The 15,163-nt window shown below is 39.4% G+C and overlaps 1 protein-coding gene across 3 annotated transcripts in view; it reads left to right on the forward strand.

Annotated features, from left to right (window-relative positions):
• LOC122554250 (MOB kinase activator 3B-like) overlaps positions 1-15,163 on the forward strand; it is a 59,254-nt gene that overhangs the window by 12,692 nt on the left and 31,399 nt on the right. For all 3 annotated transcript variants that reach the window (XR_006312950.1, XM_043698981.1, XM_043698980.1), the window contains one exon: positions 3,789-4,374. Coding sequence is in view for 2 of the 3 variants with exons in the window: in XM_043698981.1 (XP_043554916.1) it covers positions 3,957-4,374 (418 nt within the window). In the remaining variant the exon portion in view is untranslated. The remainder of the gene's footprint in view (positions 1-3,788; positions 4,375-15,163) is intronic.

Consider the following 15,163-nt stretch of genomic DNA (forward strand, 5'->3'; position numbering starts at 1 on the left):
TAACGTCCCGACACAGGGTTGCTCAACAGTGGGTAATCAACTCTCAACAGGCAGGGATAAGTAATCCTACACAGTTGTTCCACATTCAGTTGTGACTGGTGGTGGACAATTAAATAATTATTTGGGGGAGGTCAATCACCTCCAACCTCACTGACTGGAGGATCCCAACCCATCAGATTCAAAAGATGAGGCTGAAACATCAGCAACACCTTCAGCTAGAAGTGCCAAGTGGTGATCCATCTCGGTCTCCCCCATGAGATTCCCAGCATCATGAACGTCAGCCAATAGGCAATTCGATTCAGTTCATGTGACATCAAGGAATGACTGAAAGCACAGGATATTGCAATGTTCATGAACACATCGAACATACCTGCAACAGCACTGGGACAAGAAGCAATGCAGTACCAAAGCAAGAGTCCTCCACAAACAACTCCCCAACCCATCACCAAGATGGTCAGGGGAAGTAAAAGAAAAGAATTGGAACTAAGTAAGCTAGAATCTCAACTCCAGGACAAGCAACACATTGACGTGGAACCATGTCACCATTCTTACAGACAGAGTTGTACAGCATGGAGACAGATCCTTTGGTGCAACTCTTCCATTCTGACCAGATATCCTGATTTAATCTCATCCCATTTGCCAGCATTTGGATCATATCCTTCTCAACCCTTCCTATTTATCTACCCACCCACATACCTGTTAAATGCTGTCAGTGTTCAGGCCTCCAACACTTGCTCTGGCAGCTCATTCCATACAAGCACCACCCTCGGTGTGAAAAATCTATCCCTTAGGTCCCTTCAGTTTTGGATTCCCCTAAGTTGAGAAAAAGATCTTGTCTATTCACCATATCCATGCTCTTCATGATTTAAAAACTATTAGTTCACCCCTCAGCCTCCGATGCTCCAGAGAACATAAACCAGCTTATTCAGTGTCTAAAGGCTCAAAGCTGTCAACCCCGACAAAATCCTCATAAATCTTTCATGTTTAACAACATCTTTCTGAAAGCAGGACGACCAGAACTGAATGCAGTATTCCAGACACGGCCTAACTAATGTGCTGCACAGCCGCAACGTGCCCTCCTAACTCCAAAACCCAATACATTTGCCTCTAAAGACAAGCCAAGCAAATGCCTTCTTCATTGGCCTCAGGATGGGTATGTGAATAGGAAAGGTTTGGAGAGTTATGGACCACGTGCTGACAGGTTGGTCTAAATTGGGTTGGGATATCTGGTCAGCATGGATAAGTTGGAACGAAGGGTCTGTTTCCGTGTTGTACATCTCTATGACTATGACATACCGATGAACCCATAAGAATGTGGTTAACCCCTAACAGCCATCTGGAAAATTAGGGATGGGTGAAAAATATTTACATTGCCTATGGAAAATTGCAAATGGGATGCTTGTGTCATATAATTAATACATGAGGAATTGTGATTCATGCTCAGAGATATTGAAGAAATGATTTGCAGACCGAGACATTTCTGACAGCATGAATCAAACGTTAAGAAGAATTTACAAACAAGGAATAAGTGTAGGCCATTCAGCCCTTCAAACCAGCTTTGCCTTCCTTGACTGAAGGCACAGGATACTGCAATGATCATGAACCCATCTAACATGCCTGCAATAGCACTGGGACAAGATAAAATGCAGTACCAAAGTGAGGGTCTTCCGTAAACAACTCCCAATCCCATGATCTGGAAGGTCAGGAGAAGCAAAAGAATAGGCACACAATAGCTACAAGCTCAAGTCCAAACGACTCCACACACTGATGTGGAACCATATCACCAGTCAGACAGTCACTGACCTGTATAGCATGGGAACAGATCCTTTGGTCCAACTCATCCATGCTGACCAGATATCCTAAATTAACGTAGTATGGCTGACGTGGCCCTTCTGCTAATGTGAACACTGCTCCTTAATCTTCCTTTTGCAAATACTTTCACTTGATTGCAGGAGGCATAGGGTGACTGGTTCACACTTATAAGGGTCTCTAACTTATGAATTAAAAATCACAGCTTACAGATGAAGGGAAAAAAACCTTGTAATGTTCAGGTTTGAGATGCTTTTTACTGCAGAGCAAGTACAGCTGCTTTCATTGAACCATAGATATGTACAGCACAGAAACAGACCCTTCAGTCCAACTTGTCCATGCCGACCAGATATCCCAACCCAATCTAGTCCCACCTGTCAGCACCCGGCCCATATCCCTCCAAGTCCTTCCTATTCATATACTCATTCAGATGCCTTTTAAATGTTGCAATTGTACTAGCCTCCACCACTTCCTCTGGCCACGCACTCACGCACTCACGCACACACCTCACAGCGCCAGAGACCCAGGTTCAATTCCCGCCTCGGGCGACTGACCGTGTGGAGTTTGCACATTCTCCCTGTGTCTGCGTGGGTTTCCTCCGAGTGCTCCAGTTTCCTCCCACAGTCCAAAAATGTGCAGGTTAAGTGAATTGGCCATGCTAAATTGCCCGTAGTGTTAGGTGAAGGGGTAAATGTAGGGGAATGGGTTTGGGTGGGTAGCGCTTCGGTGGGTCGATGTGGACTTGTTGGGCCAAAGGGCCTATTTCCACACTGTAAGTAATCTAATTTTAAAATAGCTACTTGTTACTGATCAAATCTCCTCTCGTACACAGCCCTGTGGCTCCAGCTCATCTGTAAGTCAGCTTTCACTTCGCATTTACAATGACTGCCAGCAATTGCTGGTAATGTTTTCTTAAAAATAAAGTGCTGTAATCCTTAAACACTCCTTGGCTTCTAAAGCAATTATTTTCCAATTTCAGTTCATAATCAAAAGTACAGAAAAATAATAAGATACGGTCTTTACTATAAGCTTTGGAAAGGGGTTGATCATTTAGAACTGAGATGAAGAGAAATTTCATCATACTGAGGATTGTGAATCTTTTCAATTCTCTACCAGAAGTTGTCAATGATTATGTGGTTGACTGTATTTGAGACTGAGATAAATAGTTACTTTTGATTTCTCAGTCAATCAAGGGTGCTGGGGAATGGATATAAATGGATTGTTCCAAGATCTCCTATTCTGCTGTTACACATCTATTATGTGCTTAAAAGAAAATCCTAAATTCACAAAGTCTGTCAAGTTTTCCTCTGTGTCTTGGAAACTGCATGTGTGAATGTGTCACACTGTACTCTAAGCTATGACATTACACATCTCAAAGTGAAAAGCTCCTTGAGATCTGTTTAGTTTGCAAATTGCAGTAGATTTTCCTCAACTTATTTCTTTGTTGTATTGGTTTATGGTAATGTTTTACAAATGAAGGACTATGTGAATTTAAAATGGAGACTGAATGGGTGCTGCCTAACCCAATTATCACCAATCTCTAGCCCTAGTTCACCTGTAGTGCAGAGTATACTACATGAGAGAATGGCTTCACAAAAATGCAGAACAGTACAGCACAGAAACAGGCTCTTCAGCCCAACATGTCTGCACAAGCCATTCTAAACTAATCCCATCTGCCTGAACATGGTCTGTATCCCTCTATTCCCTACCTGCTCATGTCCCGGAATGTCCTGGAAGATTGTCTAGTCTACAATGTCAAAATACCAGGTTGCCTGTCTGTTTTTGCCTCTCACAGACAATGAGAAATGAATGTGCTCTGTTAATATGTTAGCTTATACCTTAAAGCTGCATATTGGTGGATTTTAAATCCTGACAAATTGGAAGCTTTACCAGGAGTTGGTATGTTAATCAATTTGGATAGCTTGTGAAAATATCACTGGAGCCAGTCTTAAATAATAAATGCTTCTGCTGTTTTACAGAATACACAGATGGCTGCAGCAAGTTGTGGAGAACAAACGAATTAAAATATCTGAAGCTCTAAGATACTATTGGCTTAAACCAAGAAAAAAACAAACTTTTGTTTGTATATTGGACCCCTTTTTGTTTTTAAAAGGAGAGATTGGTATCCCTTTGTATTTTTTTGAAAGATGGCCCTTTGCCTGAAGCAAGTCTTTAATAAAGACAGGACTTTTCGACCCCGAAAGAAGTTTGAGCCTGGAACCCAACGCTTTGAGCTCTTCAAGAAGGCGCAGGCCTCACTTAAATCTGGTGTCGATCTCAAGACTGTAGTTCAGCTACCTGCAGGGGAAAACCTCAATGACTGGATTGCAGTCAACACCGTAGATTTCTTCAATCGCATTAACCTCATCTATGGTACCATTTGTGAGTATTGCACCGAAAGGAGCTGTCCCGTCATGTCTGGTGGTCTCAAGTATGAGTACAGGTGGCAGGATGAGCACAAGTATAAGAAACCAACCAAAGTAACTGCTCCACAGTATATGAATTTGCTCATGGACTGGATTGAGGCCTTGATCAATAATGAGGAAAACTTCCCCACTCGTGTTGGTAAGATTTTGAGATTAAAAATAAGAATTTTTGATAGACTTTAAATGATGAGCGTTACATTCTTATTGGTCGAATCAACTAATTGCTCAGCATTGTAGTGTATACTGTTTTAAAATCATTTTGAAGTAGAACTGCTGGTTACGAACCACCATCACACGTGGTTCTAATACTAAGGCGGTAATCTGATTTGTTGTCTTAACGTCATCAGCTCCCTCACCATTAATATTTGGTGAACCAGTATCATTCAGCGAGCATATTTACAAAGTACACTCCCAGAGTGAGTAACAACCATCACTTGGAAGACAAAATAGACATGGCAGTACAACAAAATGAAAAAGCATTTGCTGTATGAGTAACTATTTTCAGAGCCATTGATTTGAGTTGATTAAGAGAATATAAAACACTGGCATCAGAAAAATAGGTTAGGTATTCAAAAATAAGCTGTAATATGAAAAAAATGCTGTATTTATTGTGCAGTCTAAGCTGATATATGGCTCTGATATTTATAAACAAACTGAAAAGTTAGTGTTTTAGAAATGGTTGATAGGAAAATTCTTATTTTGTTCATGGTTTTGAAAGATTATGAAAATTAGGTTAGACCAGATGTTAGTAATTTCTTTTGCCAATGTGAATCCCACATGTTAAATTCCAGAATCATGAGACTTTTAAAGTTTCTGTAAAAAAGAAAAAATCTTTTAAATGGTTGAAATACAATTTTGACTAAAACTTTCCACTAGTTAATGAAATTCAATAGTCAGTTGAGAAATGAAAATAATTTGAATTGGTTAAATGGAGTTAATGAGTATTTCTATAAACAAATGGACCGCCAAATAGGTTTTAAGGGTACAGTGTATAAGATTCTAATTGGTATTCTGTTTGCTTGGTGTACCCTTTGGTATACATTTTGCCCAGGTTGACATTGCATCTTCTGGTTCAGAGAATTGATTGGCATCTTGCCTCCTGGCATTGTGTGTGTATGTGTGTTATTACAAACGTGAAGCAACCAATACTTCAAATAATCACACATCATGTTTTCCCCTTTCCACAGAATGCTTGTCTTTTTTTCAGATCATCTATCAATTTAAAATATGTGAATGAGGGGATTCAATGATTGCATCCTATCAACCTTTTGCATAGTGGATTGACATTGTATTAGATTAGATTAGATTACATTAGATTAGATTAGATTACATTACAGTGTGGAAACAGGCCCTTCGGCCCAACAAGTCCACACCGACCCGCCGAAGCGCAACCCACCCATACCCCTACATTTACCCCTTACCTAACACTATGGGCAATTTAGCATGGCCAATTCACCTGACCTGCACATCTTTGGACTGTGGGAGGAAACCGGAGCACCCGGAGGAAACCCACGCAGACACGGGGAGAACGTGCAAACTCCACACAGTCAGTCGCCTGAGGCGGGAATTGAACCCAGGTCTCTGGCGCTGTGAGGCAGCAGTGCTAACCACTGTGCCACCGTGCCGCCCTGGCAGCAAGTTATTAATTCTTTCATTATTTGCATACTTGGTGAACCTGCCCTAAAAACAAAATTGTCTTCGGATAACTCCATAATTGTGAACTCACCCTGAGAATGAATCTAATTTGTTTTTGTATGCTTTCTGGAATTATCCTTTTAAGTAATGGAATTCCACTAATGGGGGCTGACAGAAACCACTTCAACTGCCCAATTCTATTAATGCAAAGGATGTTGAAGATTTGCACTGTTAAATAGATTTATAAAGCAATGCAAACTGAATGTTAAATATTTTGTCTCAGATCTTGGAGAAAAAGTGTTGGTGGGACAGAAAATGATATCTAATTTTGTAGCCAGTGCTTCTTTTTGATTTCAAAGAGAATCAAATTAAAGCTAATATTTGAACACAACTGGAATTATGCAACTTATCTCAGGTAATTTAAATGAATTAGGTGTCCAAAATTAAACATGTTCCATCAAAGGTGCAGTTGCATGGCCTTTTATTCTGGTTTTCACATGTTGCTATTTTAGGGGTGGAGTATTTATGAAGATTATGCAGGGATTCTATCTCTTGTGACAGTCTTAATTCTCAGACCACTGAGAAATGGTCAACCAAGAGATTATACTTTGAATGGAGAAGAAGCTTTCACACTGTATAATCACCTGTTTTCCATTGTTTTTATGTACTAGTCCTCTTCAGAGACTATTCAAAAGATTATCACTATTACTACTACTACCAGTTTATCCTGCCTTTTGCGGTACCTAATCATTATTCCACCACTATTTACTGCCATGGAAACTGGCCTCTGTGAACTTTAATCACTGGCACCCAAAGTACACATTATGGTTGCTTTTTCTTCACTGACAAGTTAATACTTGGGTGCTTTTTTAAAGGTATAATTTGAGTAAAATAAGACTACGCAATCAGTCCGTAAAACTGATACCTGTGTTCCAGAGAATTTTTTTTTTTACGACAAGGCTTTATTCTCTGGAGTGTTGGAGGCTAAGAGGTGACCTTTCAGAGGTTTATAAAATCATGAGGGGCGTGGATAGGGTGAATGGTCCAGGCCTTTTCCCTCGGCTGGGGGAATCCAATACTACAAGGCATAGGTTTAAGGTGAGAGGGGAAAGATTTAAACAAGGACCTGAAGGATAACCTTTTCATGCAGAAGGTGGTCTGTGTATGGAAAATTCTGCCAGAGGAAATGGAGGCTTGGACAATTACAGCATTTAAAAGACATCTGAATGAGGCTATGAAACAGAAGGGTTTAGAGAGATTTGAGCTAAATGCTGGTAAATGAGACTGTCAGATTAGGATTTCTGGTCAGTGTGGACAAGTTGTATTGAACAGCTTGTTTACATGCTGTATGGCTCTATGACTCCATAATGTATCTACTTTACATGAATATTGAAGCAAGATTGATTGACTTATAGACATTATAATTATTTCCCATATATCTAATACTAGAAACTTATGGTTCCTATTCAATTCATAATATTGAATATTTACCATCTTTTACCATTTTCAAATGAAATGTAATGTTAATAGGTAATGCCAATACAAATTTATGAAAGGAAAATGATAATTGACAAATACATTAAAGTGTATTCAGGCTGCAACTCACGAGTAAATAATGGGGAATTAGTGGATAATTGAGTTTTCAGAATTGGGAGAATTGGTCAAGGACAACAATAGATTGTTACATAAGAAAAGGATTCATGGCATGGAAGTAGTACATTTTATCATGAATTGAGGATTGGTTCCTGACATAAAGCAGATGTAAAATGTTAGACAACTTTTTTGTTTTCAAGATAGTAAGGTGTAATTAATGGAGTGCCACAAGGAACATCTTTTGGGCCTTTATGATGTATATTGACTGTGATATATTCAAGTTTATTGATAGTGAAAAGCTAATTAGGAAAGGACGATCTAAAGTTACTTCAAAAGCATGATGGTAAGATAACAAGAAGTATAATGTGGCAAGTGTGAAATTATCCACTTTGTAAGAAGAATGGAAAGCAGATGTTTTTTAAAGGTGAAACTAATAAGTATTGGGACCCAAGGATTTGACTGTCCTTGCATAAGAATCACAAGGTTAACATGCAAATAATGTGCACTTAGGAAGGCAAATGGTATACATGTTTTCATGTCAAGAAAGCACACTCTCTAAGCAAGTCTTGATAAGACCACACTTGGAATATTGTGTATATTTTTTGGTTTGTGAGATGAAAACTGTCCTATGAAAAGAGATTGACTGGACTGTGTGCTTAAATTGGTGAGAGGTTTCAAAAAAAATAATGTGATCTCTTTGAACCATAGACAATTCTAAAAGGCTTGTCAAGATAGTAGGTGGGAGGCTGTTTGGCCTGACTTGGTCATAGAATTGGCCATTTAGCACTACTGAGGTGAAATTTCTTCATTCAAAGGCTTGAGTTATGGACCAGACTAGAGACCCCTTCAAAATAATTTAAAAGGTAGCCTAAACCCTAACTTTTATTTTAAAGGCAAATGCAAAGTGTCTGTTCCAGATGCAGTGTGACTGGTCAAACTACACAATGTTAAACAAAACACGATTTAGTTAAACACTGTAGTTAAAATACAGCCAAAGAAAGGGGAATTTAGAATAACTAATGAGAAACTTGACAGCATAATTGATACAATAACGTTTACTAAGTAACTGTTCCGATATAGTAACATCTCATAAACACACCCCTTGGCAAGTAAAGAAAATTCAAACACAGATTCTCACATGCAGTTCTCCAATCCAGGAGGGGAAAAAAACATAGAGAAAATTCAGAAAGACTAGCAGCTTGAAGCTTCCAAGTCCATTGAGATTCCAATAGCTTCTAATGCCACCCAGAAATTCAGTGAGAGCTGGCCACACCTATTTGAGCTATATTTTTTAAAAAATCCCAAAGGCCTTCCAAGATGTTTACTCAAGTAGTCTTCAGTAACCAACTCTTTGCCTCTCATTCAATCTGTCTTCTAAAGCAAATGGGGACAAAATAACACTTGTGCATGTTTATAATTCTGTACTCCAGTAGATTGAGGACATTTAGTTGATGACAATATTCAAGATTGTGATCAACGCACTTTAGGGATCTAAGGAATTGGTGGCTTTAGGAATAGAATGGGAAAGTAGTTGATTGAAAAGTTATGCCATGATGCTACTGACCGTGGAGCAGATTTAATGGGTCATGCAGCCTACTCCTGGTCTTGTATCTTGTGTCTTTTCTGAGGATGAATGCACTAACCTTCCCAACTCTGCCATTCTGCCTGTATCTGACTGTATCCAGTCGATCCAGAATGCTGCTGCTGATAATGGGATGATGCTGTCTGCAGCTGTGTCAATGAGGAACAGAGTTGCTTCAGCTGAGTTGTATTCTTTTTTGCCGAACTGTACCCTCCACCTAACATACTGCAAACACTGGTGTAGCACTGCTTTCAGTATTGGGAGAAGACAGGCATAAGGGATTCACAAGTGAATAATGGCATTTATATGTAATTAAAAATTGCAGAGAGATCTGGGTATCCTAGTGCATGAATTGCTGAAGTTTAGTATGCAGGTACAGCAAATAATCAGAAAGCTAATAAATGTTACTTTACTGTGAGGGGAATTGAATGCAAGAGTAAGGATGTTATGCTTCAGTTATACAGGCATTGAGACCATTTCTGGAGTACTGTGTACAGTACTGATCAGTGTATTTACAGAAAGAGTTAATGAGTTGGAAGCAGTGCAGAGAAGGTTTACAAGACTAATACCTGGAATGAGGAAACGCTAAACAGGCTAGGCCTATATCATCTGGAGTTTAGCACAGTCAGAGATGACTTAATCGAAATATGCAAGATCCTGAGGGGACCTGACTTGGGTGGATGTCGAAAATATATTTCTTTTTGTGGGAGAATTAAGAACTAGGGGTCATAGTTTAAAAACATGAGTTTAAAAGTTAATATGCAGAAACTTTAAATATTATAGACTTTTAATTACCAAGGGAATGGAAGATTATTGGGAATGTAAAGTTATGATTAAAATCAGATCAGCCATGATCTCACTGAGTGGTAGAGCAGGCTCGAAGGGTTTGTTAGTAAAATATGGCATGGTTTCATTTCCAAATTTGTTTTGGAATGTTTATTTTGTTGTGGCTTTTATTTTTGCCTTGGTGTCAATTATGTGATGGTCAGTGGGAGAGAAGGGATATGGGGTTTTGGTGAACTGTGAATTGGATTTGTGGTTACACAAAGTGAGAAGAAGTAGGAAGAGGCTGTATAGATCACTGCTTTTCATCCCCATTGTCCTTTTCCTTTCCATTTTTGAGCAGCTTGTCCTGTCCAGGTTGCTTTTGTTCATTCTTCAAGTCAAACTGTATTCGAAATGGAGGCCACAATAGTGTACTCGTGGCTGGCAGCAACTCATCAGTGGAGAAGGAATAAAACCTAAGAGGCAATTGAGTACTTTCTTTGGTTAGAGTGTCAAAGTATTAGGACCTCTCAATGACTCTGTTGTGATCTTCAGGAACAGGTTGGCTCACATTGAGGTAGATACCGCTGCTGATCTTTGCATCTGTTGAATGCCTAACTTGGCTGTGTGAATGACCTTCGTCCTGTCTTAGGAAAGATGATTCTGAGTCTATTCCAATGTACCTGTTCAGGGAAGATGGGATCACAGGAATTTCTGAAGTGTTGTTCTTAGTTCAGGAAGCTCAGATTTTCAGGAGTACGACTGACATGTTTTTGGGTGTGGTGACAGAAAAATAAATGGTTAATTAAGCAATGGTTCAATTTATAGTTGATAAACTAATGAGGTTGCTTCATATAAAAAGGCACTGCAAGTAATTCATGCTAGTGGTTCTGTGAGTTTAATGTAAAACTACAGTAGACCCTGTACCTGCTGGGAATACGTTCCAAGACCTACCGCGCAAGCCCGAAATTGCGGATAAGAGCAAACCCATTCATTTAAAGGGAAATTTACCTTCTCAGCAGGGCCTGGTCCCTGGTTCTGGAAGGTTCCCTATAATATGTTTGGGCCGTGGTAAACTGCGGAAAATGATTCCATGGATACGGGGGTCACCCTTTATAAGAAATGTTTGTTACAAATGGAGACTTCACACTTATTGATTAAAGTGTTCACTTAAGTTTAGATTAGAGTGGTGCTGGAAAAGCACAGCAGGTCAGGCAGCATCCAAGGAGCAGGAAAATTGATGTTTTTCAGGCAAAAGCCCTTCAGAAATTCCTGATTAAGGGCTTTTGCCCGAAACGTCGATTTTCCTGCTCCTCAGATGCTGCCTGACCTGCTGTGCTTTTCCAGCACCACTCTAATCTAGACTCTGATTTCCAGCATCTTCAGTCCTCACTTTTGCCTTGTTCACTTGTTACCCATCAATTTACTGATTTTTAAATGATTTGGTAATTAGAACTCAAACTTTATAAACGACCTGGATGAGGGCATAGAAGAGTGGGTTAGTAAATTTGCAGACGACAGGACGTTGTGGATAGTGACAAAGGATGTTGCAGGTTACAGAGAGACATAGATAAGTTGCAGAGCTGGGCTGAGAGGTGGCAAATGGAGTTTAATGCGGACAAGTGTGAGGTGATTCACTTTGGTCGGAGTAACCGGAATGCAAGGTACTGGGCTAATGGTAAGATTCTTGTAAGTGTAGGTGAGCAGAGAGATCTCGGTGTCCAGGTACACAGATCCTTGAAAGTTGCCACCCAGGTTGACCGGGTTGTTAAGAAGGCATACAGTGTTTTAGCTTTTATTAATAGAGGGATCAAGTTCTGAAACCATGAGGTTATGCTACAGCTGTACAAAACTCTAATGCGGCTGCACTTGGAGTATTGTGTACAGTTCTGGTCACCGCATTATAAGAAGGATGTAGAAGCTTTGGAAAGGGTGCAGAGGAGATTTACTAGGATGTTGCCTGGTATGGAGTGAAGGTCTTACGAGGAAAGGCTGAGGGACTCAGAGAGTAGTAAAGGTATGGAATGCTTTGCCTACAACGGTAGTAGTTTCACCAACTTTATGTACATTTAAGCCGTCATTGGACAAGCATATGGACGTACATGGAATAGTGTAGGTTAGATGGGCTTCAGGTTGGTATGACAGTTTGGCACAACATCGAGGGCCGAAGGGCCTGTACTGCGCTGTTATGTTCTATGTTCTATGTTTGGATTTGAATACAGACCATAGTGACAAGTGGTGGAAGGTTCCCCTCTGTGCAAAAAATCTCACTGCTTAACCAAGGAGTAATTTAATCTGATCTGTCTCTCTGAGGTATCTGATGTGATCACATTTACAGATTTACATTTTAAAAAGGAAATGTATCTTGTTTTATAACATTGAATCCAAAACGTCAGTTTGATGGACATCTTTTTGTGGTACAGTATGGGTCCTCTAATCAGTGTTTAGTGATCCTACCTCCAAGGCAGAATGCCTGACTTTAAGTCCACAGAGGTATGTTCATAAAGTAGCCAGACGGGTTGAGATTCAATACGTAAATCCATCCAGTACTGATCAATGTAATTACAGAAGGATGTTAATGAGTTAGAAGCAGTTGGTAAGAGCAGGTCGGTCTCCTGATCAGCCATGCTTGATGTAGAATGATGGCCCTCAAGCTATCAAGCTATCGTCTGGCAGGCTGAATGTCTGTTTTAAGAAAAGCTAGCTGTGAAAACACATGCCTTGTCGGTTTCATGTCACTGGGCATGGGAAGAGAAATAGAGGAGAATTCCAGCATCCATTCTGCTGTTAATGTGATCCTTCTGGTGCATAGCTGGTACTGAGTGAACAGTCGACTGTGAGAACAGATGGAAATACTCCAGGGGGCATTTTCTTTCAGGGTAATACTACTGAAAACTTTCAAGCATTCGATGATATGCACCATTATGATTTGGTCCTGTTGAGTAAGACACAGTAGTGATCATTAAGGGAAGGACAACAACTGCTTATTATAATGACATGCAGTATTTTTAAAACTTAGGATCTGTTTCTGTGTTGTATGATTCTTCGATCCAACTCCTCCACGCCAACCAGGTAACCCAATCCGACTTAGTCTCGTTTGCCAGAATTTGGCATATCTCTCTCTCAACCCTTTCTACTCATGTACTCATCCACTTCCTTTTATATGTTTTAATTGTACCCATCTCCTCCACTTCCTCTGGCAGCTTGTTCTGTGGACGCCCCACCCTCTGTGTGAAAAAGTTACTCCTCAGATCCTTTTTAAATCTTTCCCCTTTGACCTTATACCTATCCCGTTCCCCACCCTAGAAAAAAAACCTGGGCCATTCATCCTATCCATGCCCCTCATGATTTTATGAATTTCCACAAGGTTACCCCTCAGCCTCTGACACTATAGGAAAATGAAGTCTCAGCCTATTCAGCCTCTCCCATTAACTCAAACCCTCTGCTCTAAGCACCATCTTTGTAAATCTTTTTTGTAGCCTCTAAAGTTTAACAACATCCTTTCTTTGTTTCAAAATAAATTACGTCAATGTACACTGATATTTAGCAAACACAAGATTTCTTCAATGAAATCAATGCACCTGAGATAACATGAATAGTAAAGCTAATAAACATTAATTTGGAGTGAAATATCAAAGAACTAATTCCCTCAATTAGAAATGCCTACAATTACAATGTGGAGTACAGCAAATTGGGGCTTCAACAGACTTTGGGATAGAAATTTATCTGGGCCTGTTTCATTCCCAGATTTGGCAATGTGTGTAGTATATGAATGAGTCAACAGGGCACAGCATAAATGGAAATAGCTTCTCAGGTATGAGCAACATATTTAGATCAAGCTGTTTGCATCTCCACAAGTAAATTGCTTAAGACTGACATCAATGTTGAGACTAGTATTCCTTGATATTCCTGAGAAAGTCTGGGTATAAAATGGCAGAAGTGGGTACTGCAGATGCTAGAGATTAGAGTCAAGATTAGAGTGGTGCTGGAAAAGTCTCTCACCGTCCTCATCACCTGTCCCACCTGTCAATCTTCCTTTCCACCTATATGCTCCACCCTCTTCTCTGACCTATTATCTTTACCCGCACCTCCATCCACCTTTGCACTCTCAGCTACCTTCTCCCCAGCCCCACCCCCTCCCATTTATTTCTCCACCCCTGAGGTGCACTGCCTCATTCCTGAGAAAGGGCTTTTGCCCGAAATGTCGATTTTCCTGCTCCTAAGATGCTGCCTAACCTGCTGTTCTTTTCCAGCACAACTCCAATCTTGGATATAAGATGGGTCAACACTTATGCATGTAGAATCACGTGAACACTTCTGTTCCAGTTGGTGATTCTCTGATTTGGTCCTAGATTCAATAGAACACATTCTGAACTGTGCTGATGGAATATTTGAAAATGGATGAAATATTTGATTAATCTATTAAGTCCAATATCAACTTGACTTTCGTTAAAATAACAATTGTAAAGTGTAAAGCATTTAAAATTAATTAAAAGTTGTCATTTAATGCACAAATTCAAATCTTTCTGGAAGTATATTTAGATGTAGATATTTAGACTTGACTTGGCTATTTCTCTAAAGTCCAACTTTTTTTTAAAGAATTCTTGTTATTTAATTTCAGTGAAAACATTCAAAAAAAGTGAATGCACTAACTAGGGAACAACACCAGCCTGAAATGTCCTTGGGCAACTTTTATTCCAGAATTGTGACTTTGCTACTTTTTGTTTTGCATTATTATGTAATTACTTTCTAATTAGTACATCTGGTTAACTGACTTCTGAATGCACCACAGGAGATGAGAGGATCATTTCCTGACTGTGTTAAGGTGCTAATCTGTGATTATCATGGTCACTGTCTGAGTAAGAGGTCAGTGAGAGCCAAACACTAACTGCTCAAAGGAAGGCACATTTCTGTGTGAAATGAGGCAGTAGCATTAAGATTATATAATTATTTGTGGTAAAATTTTCTAATTATCGACTTGTATAAAATCAAATCCATTTATATACTGAGTTTTGTTTTATGATAAAGTAGTTATGAAATCTAAATATATTTTAAACAGTGGGTGTTTTACATTCTTTAATATTTCAGATAAGATGTCGAGCTTAGGGTATAATGTTCAAGCTTATATGTTGTTTTTGAGTGAAATTTGGCAATTTGAAGTAATTGTGTGTAATTTGTCAGTGGAGTGCCATTGATCACTATCCATTACAAGTGTCCAACTCTATTTGGTCAGTGGAGAAAATTATTTTCTTCTTTTGATGTTTAGTTCACAGGGTAAATCCCTCCTCAGCTTTGTTGATTATAAAAATTACATCTCGGGTATATATTTTAAAAAAGACTTCAATTTAACCAA

This window comes from Chiloscyllium plagiosum, chromosome 11 (genome assembly GCF_004010195.1).
Source record: "Chiloscyllium plagiosum isolate BGI_BamShark_2017 chromosome 11, ASM401019v2, whole genome shotgun sequence".
NCBI classification, from domain to species: domain Eukaryota; kingdom Metazoa; phylum Chordata; class Chondrichthyes; order Orectolobiformes; family Hemiscylliidae; genus Chiloscyllium; species Chiloscyllium plagiosum.